We start from the raw sequence: 16,117 nt of genomic DNA, 5'->3' as shown, positions 1-16,117 counted from the left end.
ACAGAGATCATGAGATGAAGAAATTAAAAAATTATGTGAGGCATCATAAAACATGACCAGGCGTGGTGCTCCTCATTTGTTATTTGTTGAACTGCCTGAATTCAAAAACACAATGATACACATTTTGGGACTTAAAGGAAAAAAGCCTCAGAGAAGCTCCTGCATGAAGCATGCTCCCCAGGCATCCACGCATAATCAGATTCTTCAAAGTGAAGGCCTTGGTCTCTGTGCCTTCTTAAGAAGTCTGGAACTGCCATGCATTTCCTCTAGAACAGCACTGCTGGGGTATAGAGTGTGCTAATGTCCCCAATCCTGTTAGCAAAGATGGCCTTACTGCATTGGAGAAAGCAGTATTACCAGGATCCTGCATCTGAGTTTTATGATTTAACACCCAGCTGCAGGGCTAACAGGAGCATCTGCCTGCTTGTGGTGGTAGCACAGAGGCCACCTCAGCAAAGACATGGATTCTGTGGAAATCTGCATCTAATTCCACCCTACTAGCACACATTGCTCTGGGTTCTTTTCAAAACTTCTGGGAGGGGGGTCTCTCCAGCAAATGGGATGTGTTAGGGGTCCCCCAGGGTCCCATACTCCAGACACACTTGGGAATCTTTGGGAAAGCTTGACAGGAGAGTATGCTGGGATCTGCACATCAGGGTGACAGACAATGTCCTAACACTAGAGAACATGCAGAGCCGGGATTCATAGCCATCTGCACTAAATCCCATGCAGGTTCCTAGGTGGAGCTGCTGTTTTCTGGAGTTCTGGAGTTTTAGATCACTTTTCCCCTAAGGGTTCCCACCTCTATAAGCTGCACCCTGCTGGCTGCACTTCCTGTCCCTAAGCAGGTGGATGCAGTTCCACACCCCAAGTTGCGTCTCCTGAGAGCGGGTTGAGGGGTGGCTGTGAGGCGACCCAGGCCCTTGAGTCCATTTGATCTTCTGTTCAGCAGGAACAGATCATGTGTCACACAATGCTCCAGCAGCTTGGGAACATCTCCCTGCCTTGCCACTTCCATCCTCGGTCCTAACTGTTATCTACATAAAGATGCACCTTGCCCACCCAGTCCTGCCATGGCACCAGCCTGCTGTTGTGAGTAGACACTGTTAAGAACGCAGGCTGTGGAGGGAGGCCCTCTGGACACAGAAGAGCTCCAGGCACCAGGCTGCTGGCCCTGTGAGACTCTGAGTGGGCCTGGCACGTGGCCATGTGCTTTCGGTCATTCCCCCAGGTGCTCGGCTTCTCCAGAGCTTGTGAACAGTGCTGTGTGACCCATGTAGCAAGCGACAGTGTGAGCAGCCAGCTCTGTCACTGCCAGGCCGGGGAGTGTTTCTTCCAGGGGTGTCTGGGTGGGTGAGCTTGGCCACAGTGGGCTCAGTGTTTATTGCATCCACAGGGGACACCAAAGTATCCTGGCACTAGAGGCAGAGGGGAAATGTGCTGTCCAGTGGTACAACTCTCCATGGACACACTGGTGAGTTCACCACTGTCCCTGGCCCATTCAGGCTCTCTCTTTTCGCCTGCAATGATTAACCTTGCACACTGGGGATGGTAAGACCCACTGGTCCCTCTACAAGATGATGACACCGCTTACACTGTCTGCCATCACAGTCTGATCTCCTGAGCTAGGACCAGCAAACCCCTGGCAGTGTCCAGCTTCACTCCAGCATGGGACACCATCAGAAGCCACATCATGGGAAGATGGGGGACAGTGTTATTCTGTATTGAAAAAGGTTACAAAAGCAACGTTTTCCTGAACCCTTACCCATGATTGTCCTCTATCCCATGACCCTGGTTTTGCATGTGGCACTGCACACACTAACTGCTTCCCTGAACTGTATGAGGGAACACCCGGGTGGTCAGCAGCCTCATCCCTAGGAGACTGAGAGCCACCTGGACCACAGTGTGTCTGCCCAGCGAGGTCCATGTTCTTCGCATTCAGCCTACTGACAGTGGTCACTGGCACGCTGCTCTGACACCCATTCAGTGGCACTCTGTTTATGCTCTGGGTTGTTGTCGCCCATCTGAGAGCTGCTTTTCCTGAGTGCCTCCTCCTCAGTGTTCCAGCCCAGTCTGATCCCGGGACAGCTGCTGACCATTCCTGCATACCAGGGCAGGACGTGCAACGCTGCCCACTTAGAGCTGCAACACGAAACACACTCTGAAGACCTGTGCTGTACTAATGGTTCTGAGGTGTTGGACCAGGCCGGTTATTCCGAGTTTCCCTAAGAATATAAGCACTAAAACATACTGAATGTATATCTATAGATAAAAATGCATGAGCTGCAGATTTTTTGAGGTGTGAATAGTGAGTTAACTGGAAATAGTGAAAGGTACAAAGGTTTGTAGCAAACAAAAGAAGCTGGACGCAGACACAGATACGGCTGTACCCTGCCACTTTTCCTCAATTGCATAAGATGCGAAACCCTTCGGCCAGCACGGCTCTTAGCTGCCGCTTCCCTACGCCTGCCACTCTCTGAAGGTGAAATCTGTCCATGCGGCGATGACTAAGGATGAGAAACCGTGCGACAGAAAGACTAAGGCAGCAAACTTCAGCCAAGGAGGACGAAGAGGACCTGACCTATGAACCAGCAGCATCCCCATCTTCTGGAGTGTTCCTGTCAGGGTCCCAGATGTCATAGAACAGAGGAAAGGGGAGCTCTGCCTCTCACTTGGTCCCACCTACCAAAAAGCATTGTGAGTACAAATGCCACAGAGAATTTCACTTAGGCCAGAATCTGACATGATTTCTCACACTACTGTCAATGTGGAGGCTTAAAAATGTCCTTGCATTTCACTGCATAGTGTGCTCACAGGTCCCAGCAGGAGCACGGTTTATATCAAGGGCATACATCCCGGAAGCTCATGCTCTCGGGTGGGCACAGCTGATGCTACTTTTGCACAAGAGAACCACCACTGTGTTCACACGTGTGTGTTAGGTGTGTGTAGCTGTTAGAGTTTAGAATTGGAAAGTCCTCCAAAGGTCAGAGAAGGGTTTGGGAAGGGGGGGGGGTCAGGGGATGCTGTGTTCATCCTAGAGACACAGCTGAATGGGTTGCAAGAGGTGGTCTCTGGGTGTGACCTGGAAGGAGGCGCTAGGTCCCCAGATATTCCCTTCTTGCTCTGCTCCCTGGCCTCTGGGATGAAGTGGCTTTGTCTACCAGGTCCTTCCACTGTGCTGTTTCTGCCTAGGACTAGGCTGACCATGACTGGTGGCCTCGGAAGACCAGGAGCCAAAATAAACAGCTCCTCCTTTATGTCGCAGGTGTTGGATATTTTGTCCCAGGGATGGGAAAGCTAATCAATGAAACAGCCATCCTGTCAATCTTTTTCTTAGTTAGGTTCCTGTGGTTTTTAATTGTTTATTGAAAGAAACACAGTGTGTGGTGTATATGTGCAAGGCGCACACTTACATGGACCTACATATGCACGAGTCTCGGTCCAATGCATTGGCCCAAGCATGTCCTTGATGACCTGGGGACAGGACAGCTGGGATATGATTAAGGCCATAAAAGCAAATGGGGTGCTGATGTTCGAGACTGCATGAAAGAACCCTAGAGGCACCATGCTGAGACACCAGCCACCATTGTGCACATGGCTTGACCCTCCAACAGAGCAAAGGACAGAGAAGAGGGGTGGACGTGGGGCAGATGTGGGGTGGCCGGGCGGGCAGGGCATGGACCACCTGTGAGGTGATGAAGCCATGAAATGGCTGGGTCTAAACAGAAGTGGATCTCATGGCACAGTCATGCCCTACATGCCTTTGAGATGGACACTTCAAAGTAGACAATGTCTAAGCTCATGCTACATGAATAGTTGCTCAGATGAAGATCTGAGAAAAGGGCCTGCTGAGTATCACTGTGCAGCCCTCTAGTGTCCTTAAGATCCAGTTCCCCTGATATGCTTCTGTGTAGACACATGTGTGGACTTCCACTTGCCCTTACTTCTGAGAACACCAGTGAGAGGCCACCGCCAGAGGGACCTCTTTTAAGTTAGCAATGGTTTTTCAAAGTTAGAAGCGCCATTGTTCTGTTTTTGTAAATTATCTTCCCTGTCCTGTGTGAAGCTGCATTTTTCTCCTTCCATCAGTAATGACACGCATTGTCTCCAGTCACAGAGGGTGAGTTTAGATACACAGCACCAGTTCTTCATCTCTACCATCAGATGAGACAGGGTGCTGCAGAAGGAGACAGGGATGGGCTCACAGCTCCCGAACCCCAAGGCCACTGCACACATTTTCAGGAATCTGCTTCCGTTCTTTGAAAAGCAGGCTCTATCTTTCTTCTCTAACAGCAACCCTCAGGCTGACTTCTCATCAAGTCCAATGAAACACTCAGCATTCTCTCTGAGCTAGAGATTTAATGCTGCTTCACACATACAGGAGACCTTGGATGTGTGTAATGTTGAACAGACGATTATGGCCAGCACTTGAGAGTTAGGGCACTGGAGACAATGGTGCAGAGTCCAGCTGTGACTGCCCGTAAGGCATGTGCTGAGCCAGAGCCGCCCCACTGCGGGGAGAAGACCGTGAATGCTTACTAAGACATGGTCAACTGTGCTTGTAAAGCAGGAAAACACCACCTCCACGAAACAGAAGAAATTCCGTTAAAGGCTGACCTAATGCATGCGATGGTGTCACACATGGTCACTATGGCCCATCTTGCTGGGTATAAGATCATTGCCCCCTTAAGTCTGCATCCCACTGCTTTCATAATCAGCACTATAATTTATGAAAGGGAATGATGGGTAAGAATTATTTCCAAAGCAATAGTTTCTTGTGACAGTTCAGTTATTTCACATACAGTCTATTCCTGTAGTTACTGAGTGAGGCTAAGAGAGCTGATCCCACATGGAAGCTCAGTACAGGTGAGCACAGAGGAAAATCATCCCAGGGAGCACGGAGGATGGAACATTCCCCATGTTCCATCACATGCCCATGCACATTTTACAATGACATTTTACAATAAATATCTGCTTTCTGGAAGAAATTATGAAAAATAATTCATGGATGAGACATGCATAGATTTCAGCCATCAACAGTCCATCTTTATGTAGGAAGAGGGTATAGTCACAAACAGCCACACAGCAAAGCTTTTATAGGGTAACTGAACACAAATGCCGTCCTGCAGAATTGGCTATAGGCACTTTTCAGATTCAGTTTCTAACTGCACCACCTGGTACTGAATTGGAAACATAGGAGCAAATTTCTCATAACATTTTTAATTACTTAAAACAAATATCCCTGCATCTTCATACCAAAAAGAAACCTGTACAAAAGTCTTAGACTTTACACAAAAACAAACACAAAATAGATTACATTTTGAAATATATATATATAAAATGCAAAACTTCACAATATATCTTCTAGGTCTAGGTCTAGGTAGAGCCCTTAGGCCTGACATCAAAACCGTGATCCACTTTTGGATAGTGTGAAATTTTAGCCTAGACCTAGAAAGTTTGCTCAAGAATAATTCTTTTGCCCTCAAATTCTCACATTAAGTAATAAAAGCTAGGATGTAAAAAAAGAAAAAAAATGATCCATAAAAATATGTGTTTATGGATTTAAAATTTCTGACACACAAAAGACCTTGATAGTGAAAAGAAAAGCTGAAAATATCCAGAATATCATTATGTTAGCTAGTGTTCCACTTGGTAGGACAAAATACCCAAGGCCTGAAAGTTACAGAATGAGTGCTTTGTCTTGTATCACAGTTTCAATGGGCTCAGTCAATGTCTGAACAGAAACAAGGCTCCAAAGAGAGCAGAAACAGCATCATAGAGAACAATACGGTGGAGGGAAGGAGGGAAGCTCTCAACCATGGCAGCCAGGAAACAGGCAGAGAGACAGAAAGAGAGAGATAGACAGACAGACAGAGAGACAGAGAGGGACAGAGCCAGAGCCAGACAAAGACAGAGAAAGACAGAGACAGACAGAAAGAGAGACAGAGATAGACAGAAAGAGAAACACAGAGAGAGACAGAGACAGAGAGGGAGACAGAGAGACAGAAACAAAAAGACACAGACACAGAGACAGAGACAGAGACAGAGACAGAGACCACAGACCTCTGGGTACCTGAGCACACTCTTCCAGGTAACAAGCTGGCTGGGACCCGCCTCCTTGATCAGGCTACACCTCCAAACAGCTTACTCAGCTATGTGTGCAGCAGCCCCAGTCACCTTTCCAAAGCCCCATCTCCCAACATCAGACTTCCGTGGGGCGTTTTAGATCTAAACCACAACATTCACAGCCCTGGCAAATCAACAGTGCACAGAAAATACACAGGGTTCTTAAAATTGAACCTTAAAAAATCAAAAAGTGCAAGCAATCTAGAGAATGTAGGTCAGGGACATGAAGAGCTGCATCACTGAAGAGGGTGCACAGATGGCAGAGACTCATAGGACAAGCAGCAGAGCATCCTTAGCCATTGGGATATTGCAAGTGAGCTTTAAGGAGAAATCAGCATGGGTCTGCAGAGCAGCTGCAATAGCACAGGGGACCCTGAGGGTCCCTGAGGGGGGACAAGGGCAAACTGGACTGTATATGCATGTTTCGGAGGAGCTGCTCTGAAAAACAGCATGGCAGTTTCTTGTGTAACTAATCTTGCAAATCCCCTATGACCCAGAAATTATTCTCTAGGTTTTCTGCATTCCCTTAGAAACCTGTCTGGGCCACCCTGAGACGGCAAGGAACTGACACGATGTGGTTGATGACACCTAGGTAAATCAGTCCATCCTGCCATCTAGGCTGCTCCACAAGACACAGACAAGAGCTACTGAAGAAACAACACTGTGACAACTTCCTGGGGCATAGGGTGAGTGCAAAAGGCAGCCCCAAAAGGCCATGCAATGAGGGCCCCAGTCTCAGCACAAGGAGACCATGGAAACAGAGACAGGACAGTGGTTTACAGGAACTAGGGGCGAGGGGCGTGGACGTCAGTGTGGTGACCTGAGGACTCTGTGACTTGCACTCTGATCCCCTCTGCACCAACGTGAGGTTGTTAGTGTGCCCAATGTCACGAGATGCCACCACTGGTGGCTCTGGAGAAGGGACATGAAGAATCGCTCTGTTATTCACCAAAGCCGCACACAAATACGTAATTATACTAAGGTAAAAACTTCTGTGACAGACTTAACCATTCATGTGTCAAAGGTGAAAATCTTAATGGGAAAAGAATCCATGGCATTTTATTCTGGTAATAATATTTGCAGCCGTCACATTTTGTAAGTCCTTCACATTAACAGATAGTTGAGCTATCCACCATGTGAAAATGTAGCTTTACTTTTTGTCTTTTTTTTGGCTCCGGGGATTGAACCTACGCTTGCTAGGAAAGCACTTATGCCACTGAGCTAAATACCCAGCCCCATAAAAAGTAACTTATGTTTAGCTCCTATTTAAGAAGAATATGAGACCATGGACTGCACCAGGCCCTGCCAGCCCTCCAGGGCAGACTCTCTCTAGGGAGATGTAGTGTGTGATGAGGGACCGAGTGCTGTGTGCTGCCATAGGTACTAAGGCACAGGTCCAGGTACTGAGGGGAAGAGGGGGCCAAGGACCAGGGGTGGGGCCGGCAGGAGGACCTGGCCCCAGACAGAGCCGCCCTGCCGTGTGCTGTGTACAGAGCCATGAGGCCGGCCTGGGTGTGCAGGTCAAAGCCTGCCTGTGTCCTGGTACCCATCTCCTGTGTGTCACTGAGGGCTGTCCCTGGGGAAGTGAGGCTGCAGGGGATGCACAAACGTGTGGACTGAGAAGGGACAGAAGTTGTCTCTCAATGTGAATCTCCTGTCCAGCACCATGCAGCTTGGCCTGACCATGGCATGAGGCTCCTGGGAGAGGAGACTCATCTGGAAGAAGGTCATCCAATTTCAGGACTGCGCCTCTCAGGAAGGGAAGCAGAGCAGCCTCATCCCTTGCTTGTGGTCTTCAGCAATGGGCTTTTTGGGCAGGGCCAGCTGAGCGTCCCTGGGCCCTAGCTGCCACCCTGGATATGGTCCTGACACGAGTATCTTAGCTGGAAGTGGAATTAGGTTTGTGTGGTCTTGAGTAGAAGCCAAATACTTCCATTCAGACTGGACCAGAACTCCACAGTGGGGTGGCCACTGGTGCAACGCCATGGATTCCCACTCTCCTACTGTGTCCCCAGCCATCCCTGGGCCCTTCCAGAGCAAACACAGTTCCTGAGGACCTGAGGCCACAATGACCCATGGAGGAGACCTTGTTCCGTGCTACGCCCTCAGCAGAGACAAGGAACTGAGGCAGAATCTTAAATATTACTAATGAACATCACCATGGACACAAAATCTAAAACAGAACTCCCTTGGAAACTCCAGTTTTAGCTCAAATCAATATGAGAATTTTAAATAAAGAAATCAAAAATAAATAAATGAGATGAAAAGCAAGGAAATCCTGATTAATACACTCACAGCACAGAACATATAAGAGCAGAAAGCGCCAGCTGTGCATGGTGGGCTGAGCGTCCAGGAGGGGAAGATGGTGGTCCTGGCAGGGGACGACCAAGACTCTGGCCGCAAGACAGGCAGAGGCCCTGAGACACGGGGCTGTCCTCAGAACTCTCTCACACCTCACTGGGACAGCCATGGATCCTGCGCTAGGCGGAAGCGGCCGTCTCTAACCCAGAGACGGGAGCCATATAGCTCCTCAGCCCCTCGAGCAGGGGCTGGCTTCCAGGGCCACCTACCTCTGCAGGTGGGCAGGGGGCTGCTCCACTGCCCGTTGCTCCGGCACTGGGCGCGTGAGGAACCCTGCAGCAGGTAGCCCGTGTCGCAGGTGAAGTTCACCAGGTCGTTCAGGTTGAACTCACTGCCATTGGTGACCCCATGGGCAGGGTTTCCAGGGTGTCCACAGGTGATTGCTGTGGAGAAACAGGTCATTATGGTCCCCTGGTGATCCTGAGAACAAACGCACCAGGGTGCAGGACACAGTTTCAAGCTTTGGCTCAGCCCGCAGTGACAGTGACAGGTGGTCGTGCTGGTGGAAAGGGACAGGGGACAGAGTGTAGGCTGAAACCCCACTTCCATCACGAGTGGGGGAGGAGCTACCCCGCCAGACACACTGCAGGCCTCCAGGGAGCTTGGCTTCTCCGGGTCAGGACAGAATTCCAAGTGCTTCAGGTGGAGCGCTGAGGACCCTGTCTGGTTCCCAGCCTTCCGGGAAATCTTGGCTCTAAATTTCCTCCCAGGAAATGCCTGCAGATTTTGTGAAACTTTGTTTTGAAACATTATGGGATTTTCTCGAAGTTTTAATTGTTAAAGCAAAAATTACTCCGGTCTCACTGCAAACCTCATGAAACTAGCAAGACAGCTGCCCACTTGGACCCTATTTTCCCTGACGGTGCTTATTGCCTTTGAGCGTGGTGGGCCATCATCACACCACACTGTGGGCAATGGTCCCACGTAGCTCAGAAGTCTCCTCACTGGCCCTTGGAAAAGACACACATTACAGCCACAAAACTGGTGTCTTCCTCCCCACTTCTCTTGTCAACATCTTTCTTCTTCTAAGCAAAACTCTTATCTCTGGACCTGTGCGTGGCCACAGCATTGTCCTGGACAATGCCTGTCACCAAGGATGCCAGGGCACTTTCATTTCATTCAGGGGAAGGAAAGCACACCTGAGAAGGGCAATTGATTTAAGGTGAATTTTGCCATAAGAAGAGGAGTACATGCATTCTAAAACCAGCAGCCAACATTCAATTCGAGCCATGGATTTTGAGAAGAGTCACCATGTGCAACTTCCCCTCTTTCACTCAAGGGACTCTCTGTTTCCAGGTGGTGACAACTGAAAGTGGCAAGCAGAAGAGGAGAACAGGGCAGCCTCCTGTGCTCAGGGCAGTGACAAGGAGTGAGTGTGTGACACTCTCAGGCTGAGGCCGCTGGCAGGAGCTGCTGAGCGGGTTCAGCCTGGGCAGGGGCTGGGGAGGCAGTGGAAGGAGCCAGAGTGGGGAGGGGATGGACTGGGCAGCAGCCTGGGGTCCCACCTACTCTCAGAGACAGCAGAGGGGAGCACAGCTCTCCTGCTCAGAGCCATGGGCACACTTGTGCGCGGCTGCCACACACGGGAAAGATGAGGACAGCTGGCCAACGCAGTACTCACGGACACAGACGGGGGTCTGCCCAGACCATTTGTGGTCCTGCAGGCAGATCCTGACGGAAGTCCCCACTAGCCGGAAGCCGGGATTGCACTGGTAGACCACCGTGTCCCTGTAGCTGAAGCCGTCCCCGCTGATGTGGCCATTCACGATGGGGTCTGGGGAGCCGCAGTGGCCAGCTAAGGACGGGGTGAAACCAAAAGGAAAGATGCTAGAGGTGAACACATCCTTTATGAAAGACCAAGACATAGTTAACGTGTCCTGCCAGTCATCAGCAGTGGCAATCAACAGCTCATTGGAGCTGTCCTCCCTTACCCCAAATAAACTCAGATTTTATAGTTTTTGTTCCTAGTTTGTTCCTTTTAGCACTTAACTGTTCCTCCTATTGGTATTCTATGTATTTGTGTGGTTCTATTTGCACATGAGAGTCAAGGCTGCTAAGCTGAGGGGGAAAGAGGGAGATGAGAGGAAGGGTCCGAGGAAGAGGAAGAGGGACAGGAAAAGGAAGAGGTCAGGCGAGAGGAGGAGGAGGAAGAGCGCCGAGGGCCAGGCAGCACAGGATCCCGCAGAGACCCTCAGTCCGGCAGGGTGCGCCTCTCCCCACTACCTCTCTCCCTTCCACCTCCCCTCCTCTCCTCTGCACTGCTCCTCCTTGTCTTCGCTCCTTTTAGCTTCCTCCACTTTCTTTGTTGCTCTTTTTTCTTTCTCAGTAAGTGGAAAGGCATCTTATCACATCAATAGAATTGGGAAGGCAAGTGGTACTAAGAGATCTGTGTCGTGTGTGGGTTTGGACTGAGGAGCACAGGAAGGTGCCAGGCCTGAGCTCCCAGTCATCCCCCGCCTGGTGCTTGTCCTGGACGGGTGGCCACTGGGCAGCCAGCATGCTGAGGTCTACCATGGCTTCCCTAGCTACTTCCTCCACCTGCACTGGGAAAGTGCATGGACTGTGGGGTACGTTCCTGGGTGCCTGGCGATCAGAGCTCGGTGGCCCAGGTGCTAAAGCAAGCCTGGCTTGGGCAGCAACGTGTAGGGAGAAGGGTCCCCAGCACTGCCTCTTGAGGACTCGGCACCAAGGTTCCAGAGGCAGTGAGTATGTTCTCCCACCTCACCGGAAAAAGAGAGGTAAGACAGGGTTAGGGTTACAATAGCTCAGTGGATTCATGGGGACCTCATGGCAAATACAGGCAGGGAACCCCTCAAAGCAGGCGGGGCAGGCTGGAGCCCGAGCCAAGGGCAGCAGCCCTGTAAACTGCAGGTTCAGCATCTGCAACTCCACGCTTCCCAGGAAAGGCTGGAAACTGTTCCTCACACAGGGTCCCTACTGGAAACCCACACACTCTTCCCTTGGCTGCTGTTTCCTGCGTGGTGCAGTGCAGCCATTGGGCACGCAGATCTGCGTCACACGGAGAATTACACATCCCCTAGGGCTGGCAGATCCAAGCTGGTGTGGGGAGCACTAGCAAACTCTGCACCATGTTGCCCAAGGGACTTGACCATCCCTGACTTAGGGTCTGGCCCATTCTCTACAAGATTCAGGGATGACTGTCTGCAGTCTGCAGGAATTTAAAATGATTTCTGATTTGGAATTTAATAAATCTCCACTTGCTACAGAGATTCCGTGTACCAGAGTGAGGTCCCCATTCACCAGTGCTGAGGACAGGACTGAGGCCTCCACCAGGTATGACTGTCCTTCACAGGAGCCATATGAACTGCCCCCTCCACAGGGCATTGCTATCACAGCATCTAGCCTTCCTGGCCTGTTCTGGGGTCACCTTCTCAACATGCCTGTTTGCACCGTACAAATATTAAATATTGGTATTGGGATTAGAAGTGAATCCATTTTTAGAAAATCTATAAAACAAATATTCAACCTTATTATTTGCTTTGTGATTATTGTGCTTTTCACTGACAATGAAATACGAGGCATTACAAATATCCCACACCTTGGGAGAGTTAGCCCAGTGATACACCTGCTGACCAGCTTGTCTGGTCAGTGTCTTCGGTGAAATCAGGCTTATTTGGACAGTGAAGACCAAAGCCAATTTACAGACTTTTTCTGAGTATTAATAAATGGTCACAAAATGACAGACAGATTAGGCGCACACGTGCACACACGCAGAAAAGCTAGGGCTGGCATTAAACATGCAGGATCTATTCGAATCTCCGGATCTGTGAATATTAACACCACAGTGCACTGATGCACAAGGCTCCTCTTCTCTCCAAGAGGTCGACTCTGGGCTTTCCTGTCTGGCACTGCAGAGATGGAGGCTGCTGAGGGTGAGCGCAGGGTCTCCACCAAGGACCTAATTTCTCTTCCAGGAATTGTGCTTATCACTCCTAGGAGGCCCTCGGACAGCAGCTGTTTTCTTAAGACGCGTTCAATGTAAAGTGCAAACCAGCGCTGCACTCTGCACGGTGGGTGGGGCCTCGGTCTCCCAGCTGCCTTGTTCCTTGTGTTCCCATTGTATCATCCTTTCCACCTCCTACCTGGACACACGTGGCCCCTGCCTGGGCTTTCTTTGCTGTCTTCTCTGCCTGGTGGAAGTCACAAGTCCTTCAGAACTCAGTCCGAGTCTACCCTGGGTACGTAGCCCCAACAAATCCCAGAGGGAGCTCTGTCCACCCTTCCTGACCAGAAAGCTTCCTAAGGTAGGTTTTCTCCATGATGGGTGAATGTGTCTTTAGAAACATCTATTTAAAATACAATGTTTATAAATGTTTTGCTGTTTTGCTTTGCTTTAAACTCAGCAGACAGCACTGTAATTCACCTTCTCTGTCCATCATCTCTGTTAGAAAGATTTCCAGGCACAGCTTCACCTTCCGACAAGGACAGGACTGAGCCATCACCTCACCCAGCTCAGGCAGCCCCAGTACTAGGCGCGTTTCCTGCCAGGATCCGGCTCCCCTCCTGCACGACCAGAGCCCCCACCCTGCCCATCTTCTAGTTCAAGGTCTATAACAGGGGGCCTGGATCACGAACCTTCCACCTCTCTGCAGGTCCTGGGCTCCCACTCTGGTGAGGCAAGAGGACAACACAGGGAAAACGGGGATGGGCCCCAGAGCCTCCCTGGGGAGTGAGGGGCTGTGACAGGTGGGGCAACATCCTCCAGCCAACAGAGCTCTGAGGTGCTATGCGGTGTAGACAGTAAACCAGGACAAGCCCTCGGTGATTCTGAGGACTCCAGAAGACCCTTCCACAAGTGGCAAGGAGAACCCAGGCTCAGCATGGTGCAGAGCTGCTAAGAAGGTGCAGGGAAGACATGTGCACCGCTGCCGGGACTGTCCATGTCGTTACTTACACACTCATCTGGTCCTCTGTCACAGTTCCCGAATAGAGTTCCTGTGGGGGACCTCCAGCACCAAGGAGACTTGATCTTCAGCGTGTGGCAGGAAATTAACCTCCCTGTCTTTAGATGCAGCTCTCCTACCATGGAATCCACAGGACTCATCTTGGGACAGCACTGTCCACTCATGTGCTTAGCCATTAATGTGCAATGACCGAATACTGGGCTACACATTTGTGCTGTAAATCAGCCCGTATCACATGCATGTGGCATTCTGAGGCACACAGGGGTGTCTCAAAGCAGAATTTTCACAAGAGAGCTGGATCTAAGCCAAAACACCCAAGTTATTGGCTTGTGCACTGTGATTTCATAATTTTCTCTTTATTATAAAAACTTGGAATTATTTTATTTTTTATCTTAAGGGGAATTTTATATTATTTTTATTATTTGCTTATGTATTTAATTTACCATTAAAATTTAAGAATTTCTGAATTTGTCATTTAATATTATTTTCAGTCCTTCTATTAGTATCATTATCATGCTCTAATGAAAGATATACATAAAATTTATACCATCAGCGCCATTTCTAGAGTATTTCTTAGCTCCTTGCTAATTAATAATATCTGTCAGACAGACAATGAAATGCTTTACCATGTTACGCTATGAAACCACACTGGCTCTTCCTGAGTGGGAATCTCTAGTAACTAGAAAGGGTATTTTGACTCTGCTCTACTATCATCAAAAGAATCCCCAAGTTTGGGTAGCTGACTTCTCATTGTGTGGAGCACGGGACCCTGTTCCTTCCCAGAGTTCTTCCTTTCAATCACATCTCACAAAGACACTGAAATGATGTTGGATCCCTCTGAGCCCCCATGTTGCTCAGCAGGAGTCCTGGCCAGGAGACCTGCTTCCAGTGGAAACTGAAGCTCCTGTTCAAAGACCTCTTGTCTTTCCTGGGATTCCAGCTCTGGGAGAAAGGCAAATCTAACCTCTGTCTCGCCTAGTAATTCTTTTGACATCAAAGGCAGAGCTAAGAAGCAGCCGAGCTTTCAACATTTCTTGCTTTTGTGGTCCATTATTTCAAGACCAACTCCAGTGAGTGAAGGTGGTTTGTGTTTCAGATGCAATTTACACAGCATTTTTATGGTTCCTGGCTTTCTTCATTGGATCCTACTCATGGTGTTTTGTCTGTTAAGACACTGCTCTTAAAGCTGTGTTTCCTTCTGTTGTATGTACTCAAGGAGAGTTACTTTGCTGGGAAGTTGAGTTTCCTGGGGAACCTCCATGCAACGGTGTCAGTTGGAATTCCCCACATGTTCCTCACTGGAATGATTTGTTTTTCAATTATGATTTTAGGCTGTTATCTTGTTTTGTTGGGTGGGGAAATTTATATATAGATATAGATTTCTTTTTTTTTTTTTTTTTTTTTTTTGGTCCAGGGATTGAACTCATGACCTCCTGCTTGCCAGGCAGGCACCTACACCACTGAGCTAAATCCCCAGCCTCTAGGAAATTTATATTTGAAGCCATGAAATTATATAGATTGTTTTCAGAATTTAAAAAATCGTCACCAAATGTCTCAATTGTCATGACATTTCCTGTCATGACATCTTGGTCACATCTGCCAGGTCCAGGTAATCTTGAAGTTTAACCAAGGTCACTCACCTTGCTAAAAGCAAAGAAGAGTTTTAAGAAGATCATAGCAGTGGGAATGGGCAAGTGTTAGTCAATTTACAAGTTATGAAAGGGAAGAAAAATAATGGCAAGGTTGATAAGCAGCAGCACTTAAGCATGGGGAGCAATGCAGTATGAGGCAGAAGGTGTCAGTCTTTCCTTGTATCTAAGGCTGTGAAGTCAGATGGGTGAGAGGGCTTAGCTCACTTCTAGTTAGCAGTAAATCACTCCTCCTTGGGAGGAATTAGCTCCAGAGGGCATCTGCCTTGACACCCTCCTCCTGCCAGACAGGACTCAGAAAGGGCCACCAAAGGGACTCAGGAGTTGCAGTCATTGACCAAAGGCTCAGAAGTTTTGGCTCTGTGATCACCATCTAACTTTAAGAGCTGCTTTTGGCATCTCTTAACCTCATTAAGTTGTGCAAATCCAGTTCTCTAAGGTTTTTTGCATCTGTAAATAGGGGTAATAAGCATTTACCCCATATTCTAATAAAATTAAAAATGTCTCATATATTTTAACTCATCAGTAAATGGAATCTCTCATACACCTCGTCTCCCAAAAAGGCGTGGGTCAGTTTGGATTGTGGAGGTGCCCACTATGTGCTCTGCTAGAGACACTTGCTTTATCCTGGGCAAAATGAACTACGAATCTCAACCCTGTCAGTCTCAGATGTGGTCATGAACCTATCCTGACTCTCAAATTCTGTACCCTAAATGTATCCCCTTATTTACCCATTGGTGTGCACTCTTACATAGAATGAGCCTCTCCTAATTCTTTTTCCTTGTAGATATGTTGTGTATCCCCTGATTTTGGTTTTAATTTACGCTGCATCTAATTTCTACAATGCTGTATTTGACACTATAATCTGGAACTTCTTCCTTCCTCATCTGCAGTTTGACCCCTTCTGAGGAAATAGATCCATTTCGGAGCAAGTCATCTCCCCAAAGTTTCTCTGATGCTTTGCAGCCCGCTGACGCTGGGGCCTGGGCCTCTGCAGGAGGCGAATCTTCATGCACACCTTACCTTCCCACTGCCACCCCTGCCACTTCAGAAGAG

The 16,117-nt window shown here is 48.9% G+C and overlaps 1 protein-coding gene across 2 annotated transcripts in view; it reads right to left on the bottom strand.

The window, feature by feature from the left end:
* Csmd1 (CUB and Sushi multiple domains 1) overlaps nt 1–16,117 on the bottom strand; it is a 1,477,900-nt gene that overhangs the window by 30,616 nt on the left and 1,431,167 nt on the right. For both annotated transcript variants that reach the window (XM_063234987.1, XM_063234988.1), the window contains exons 53-54: nt 10,109–10,282; nt 8,697–8,870 (exon numbers count right to left, since the gene is read on the bottom strand). In XM_063234987.1, the coding sequence (XP_063091057.1) occupies nt 8,697–8,870; nt 10,109–10,282 (348 nt within the window). The remainder of the gene's footprint in view (nt 1–8,696; nt 8,871–10,108; nt 10,283–16,117) is intronic.

Source organism: Cavia porcellus, unplaced genomic scaffold, assembly GCF_034190915.1.
Source record: "Cavia porcellus strain 051 isolate PalLab524CR breed Dunkin Hartley unplaced genomic scaffold, mCavPor4.1 scaffold_24, whole genome shotgun sequence".
NCBI classification, from domain to species: domain Eukaryota; kingdom Metazoa; phylum Chordata; class Mammalia; order Rodentia; family Caviidae; genus Cavia; species Cavia porcellus.
This window is presented reverse-complemented; position numbering and strand designations above follow the sequence as displayed.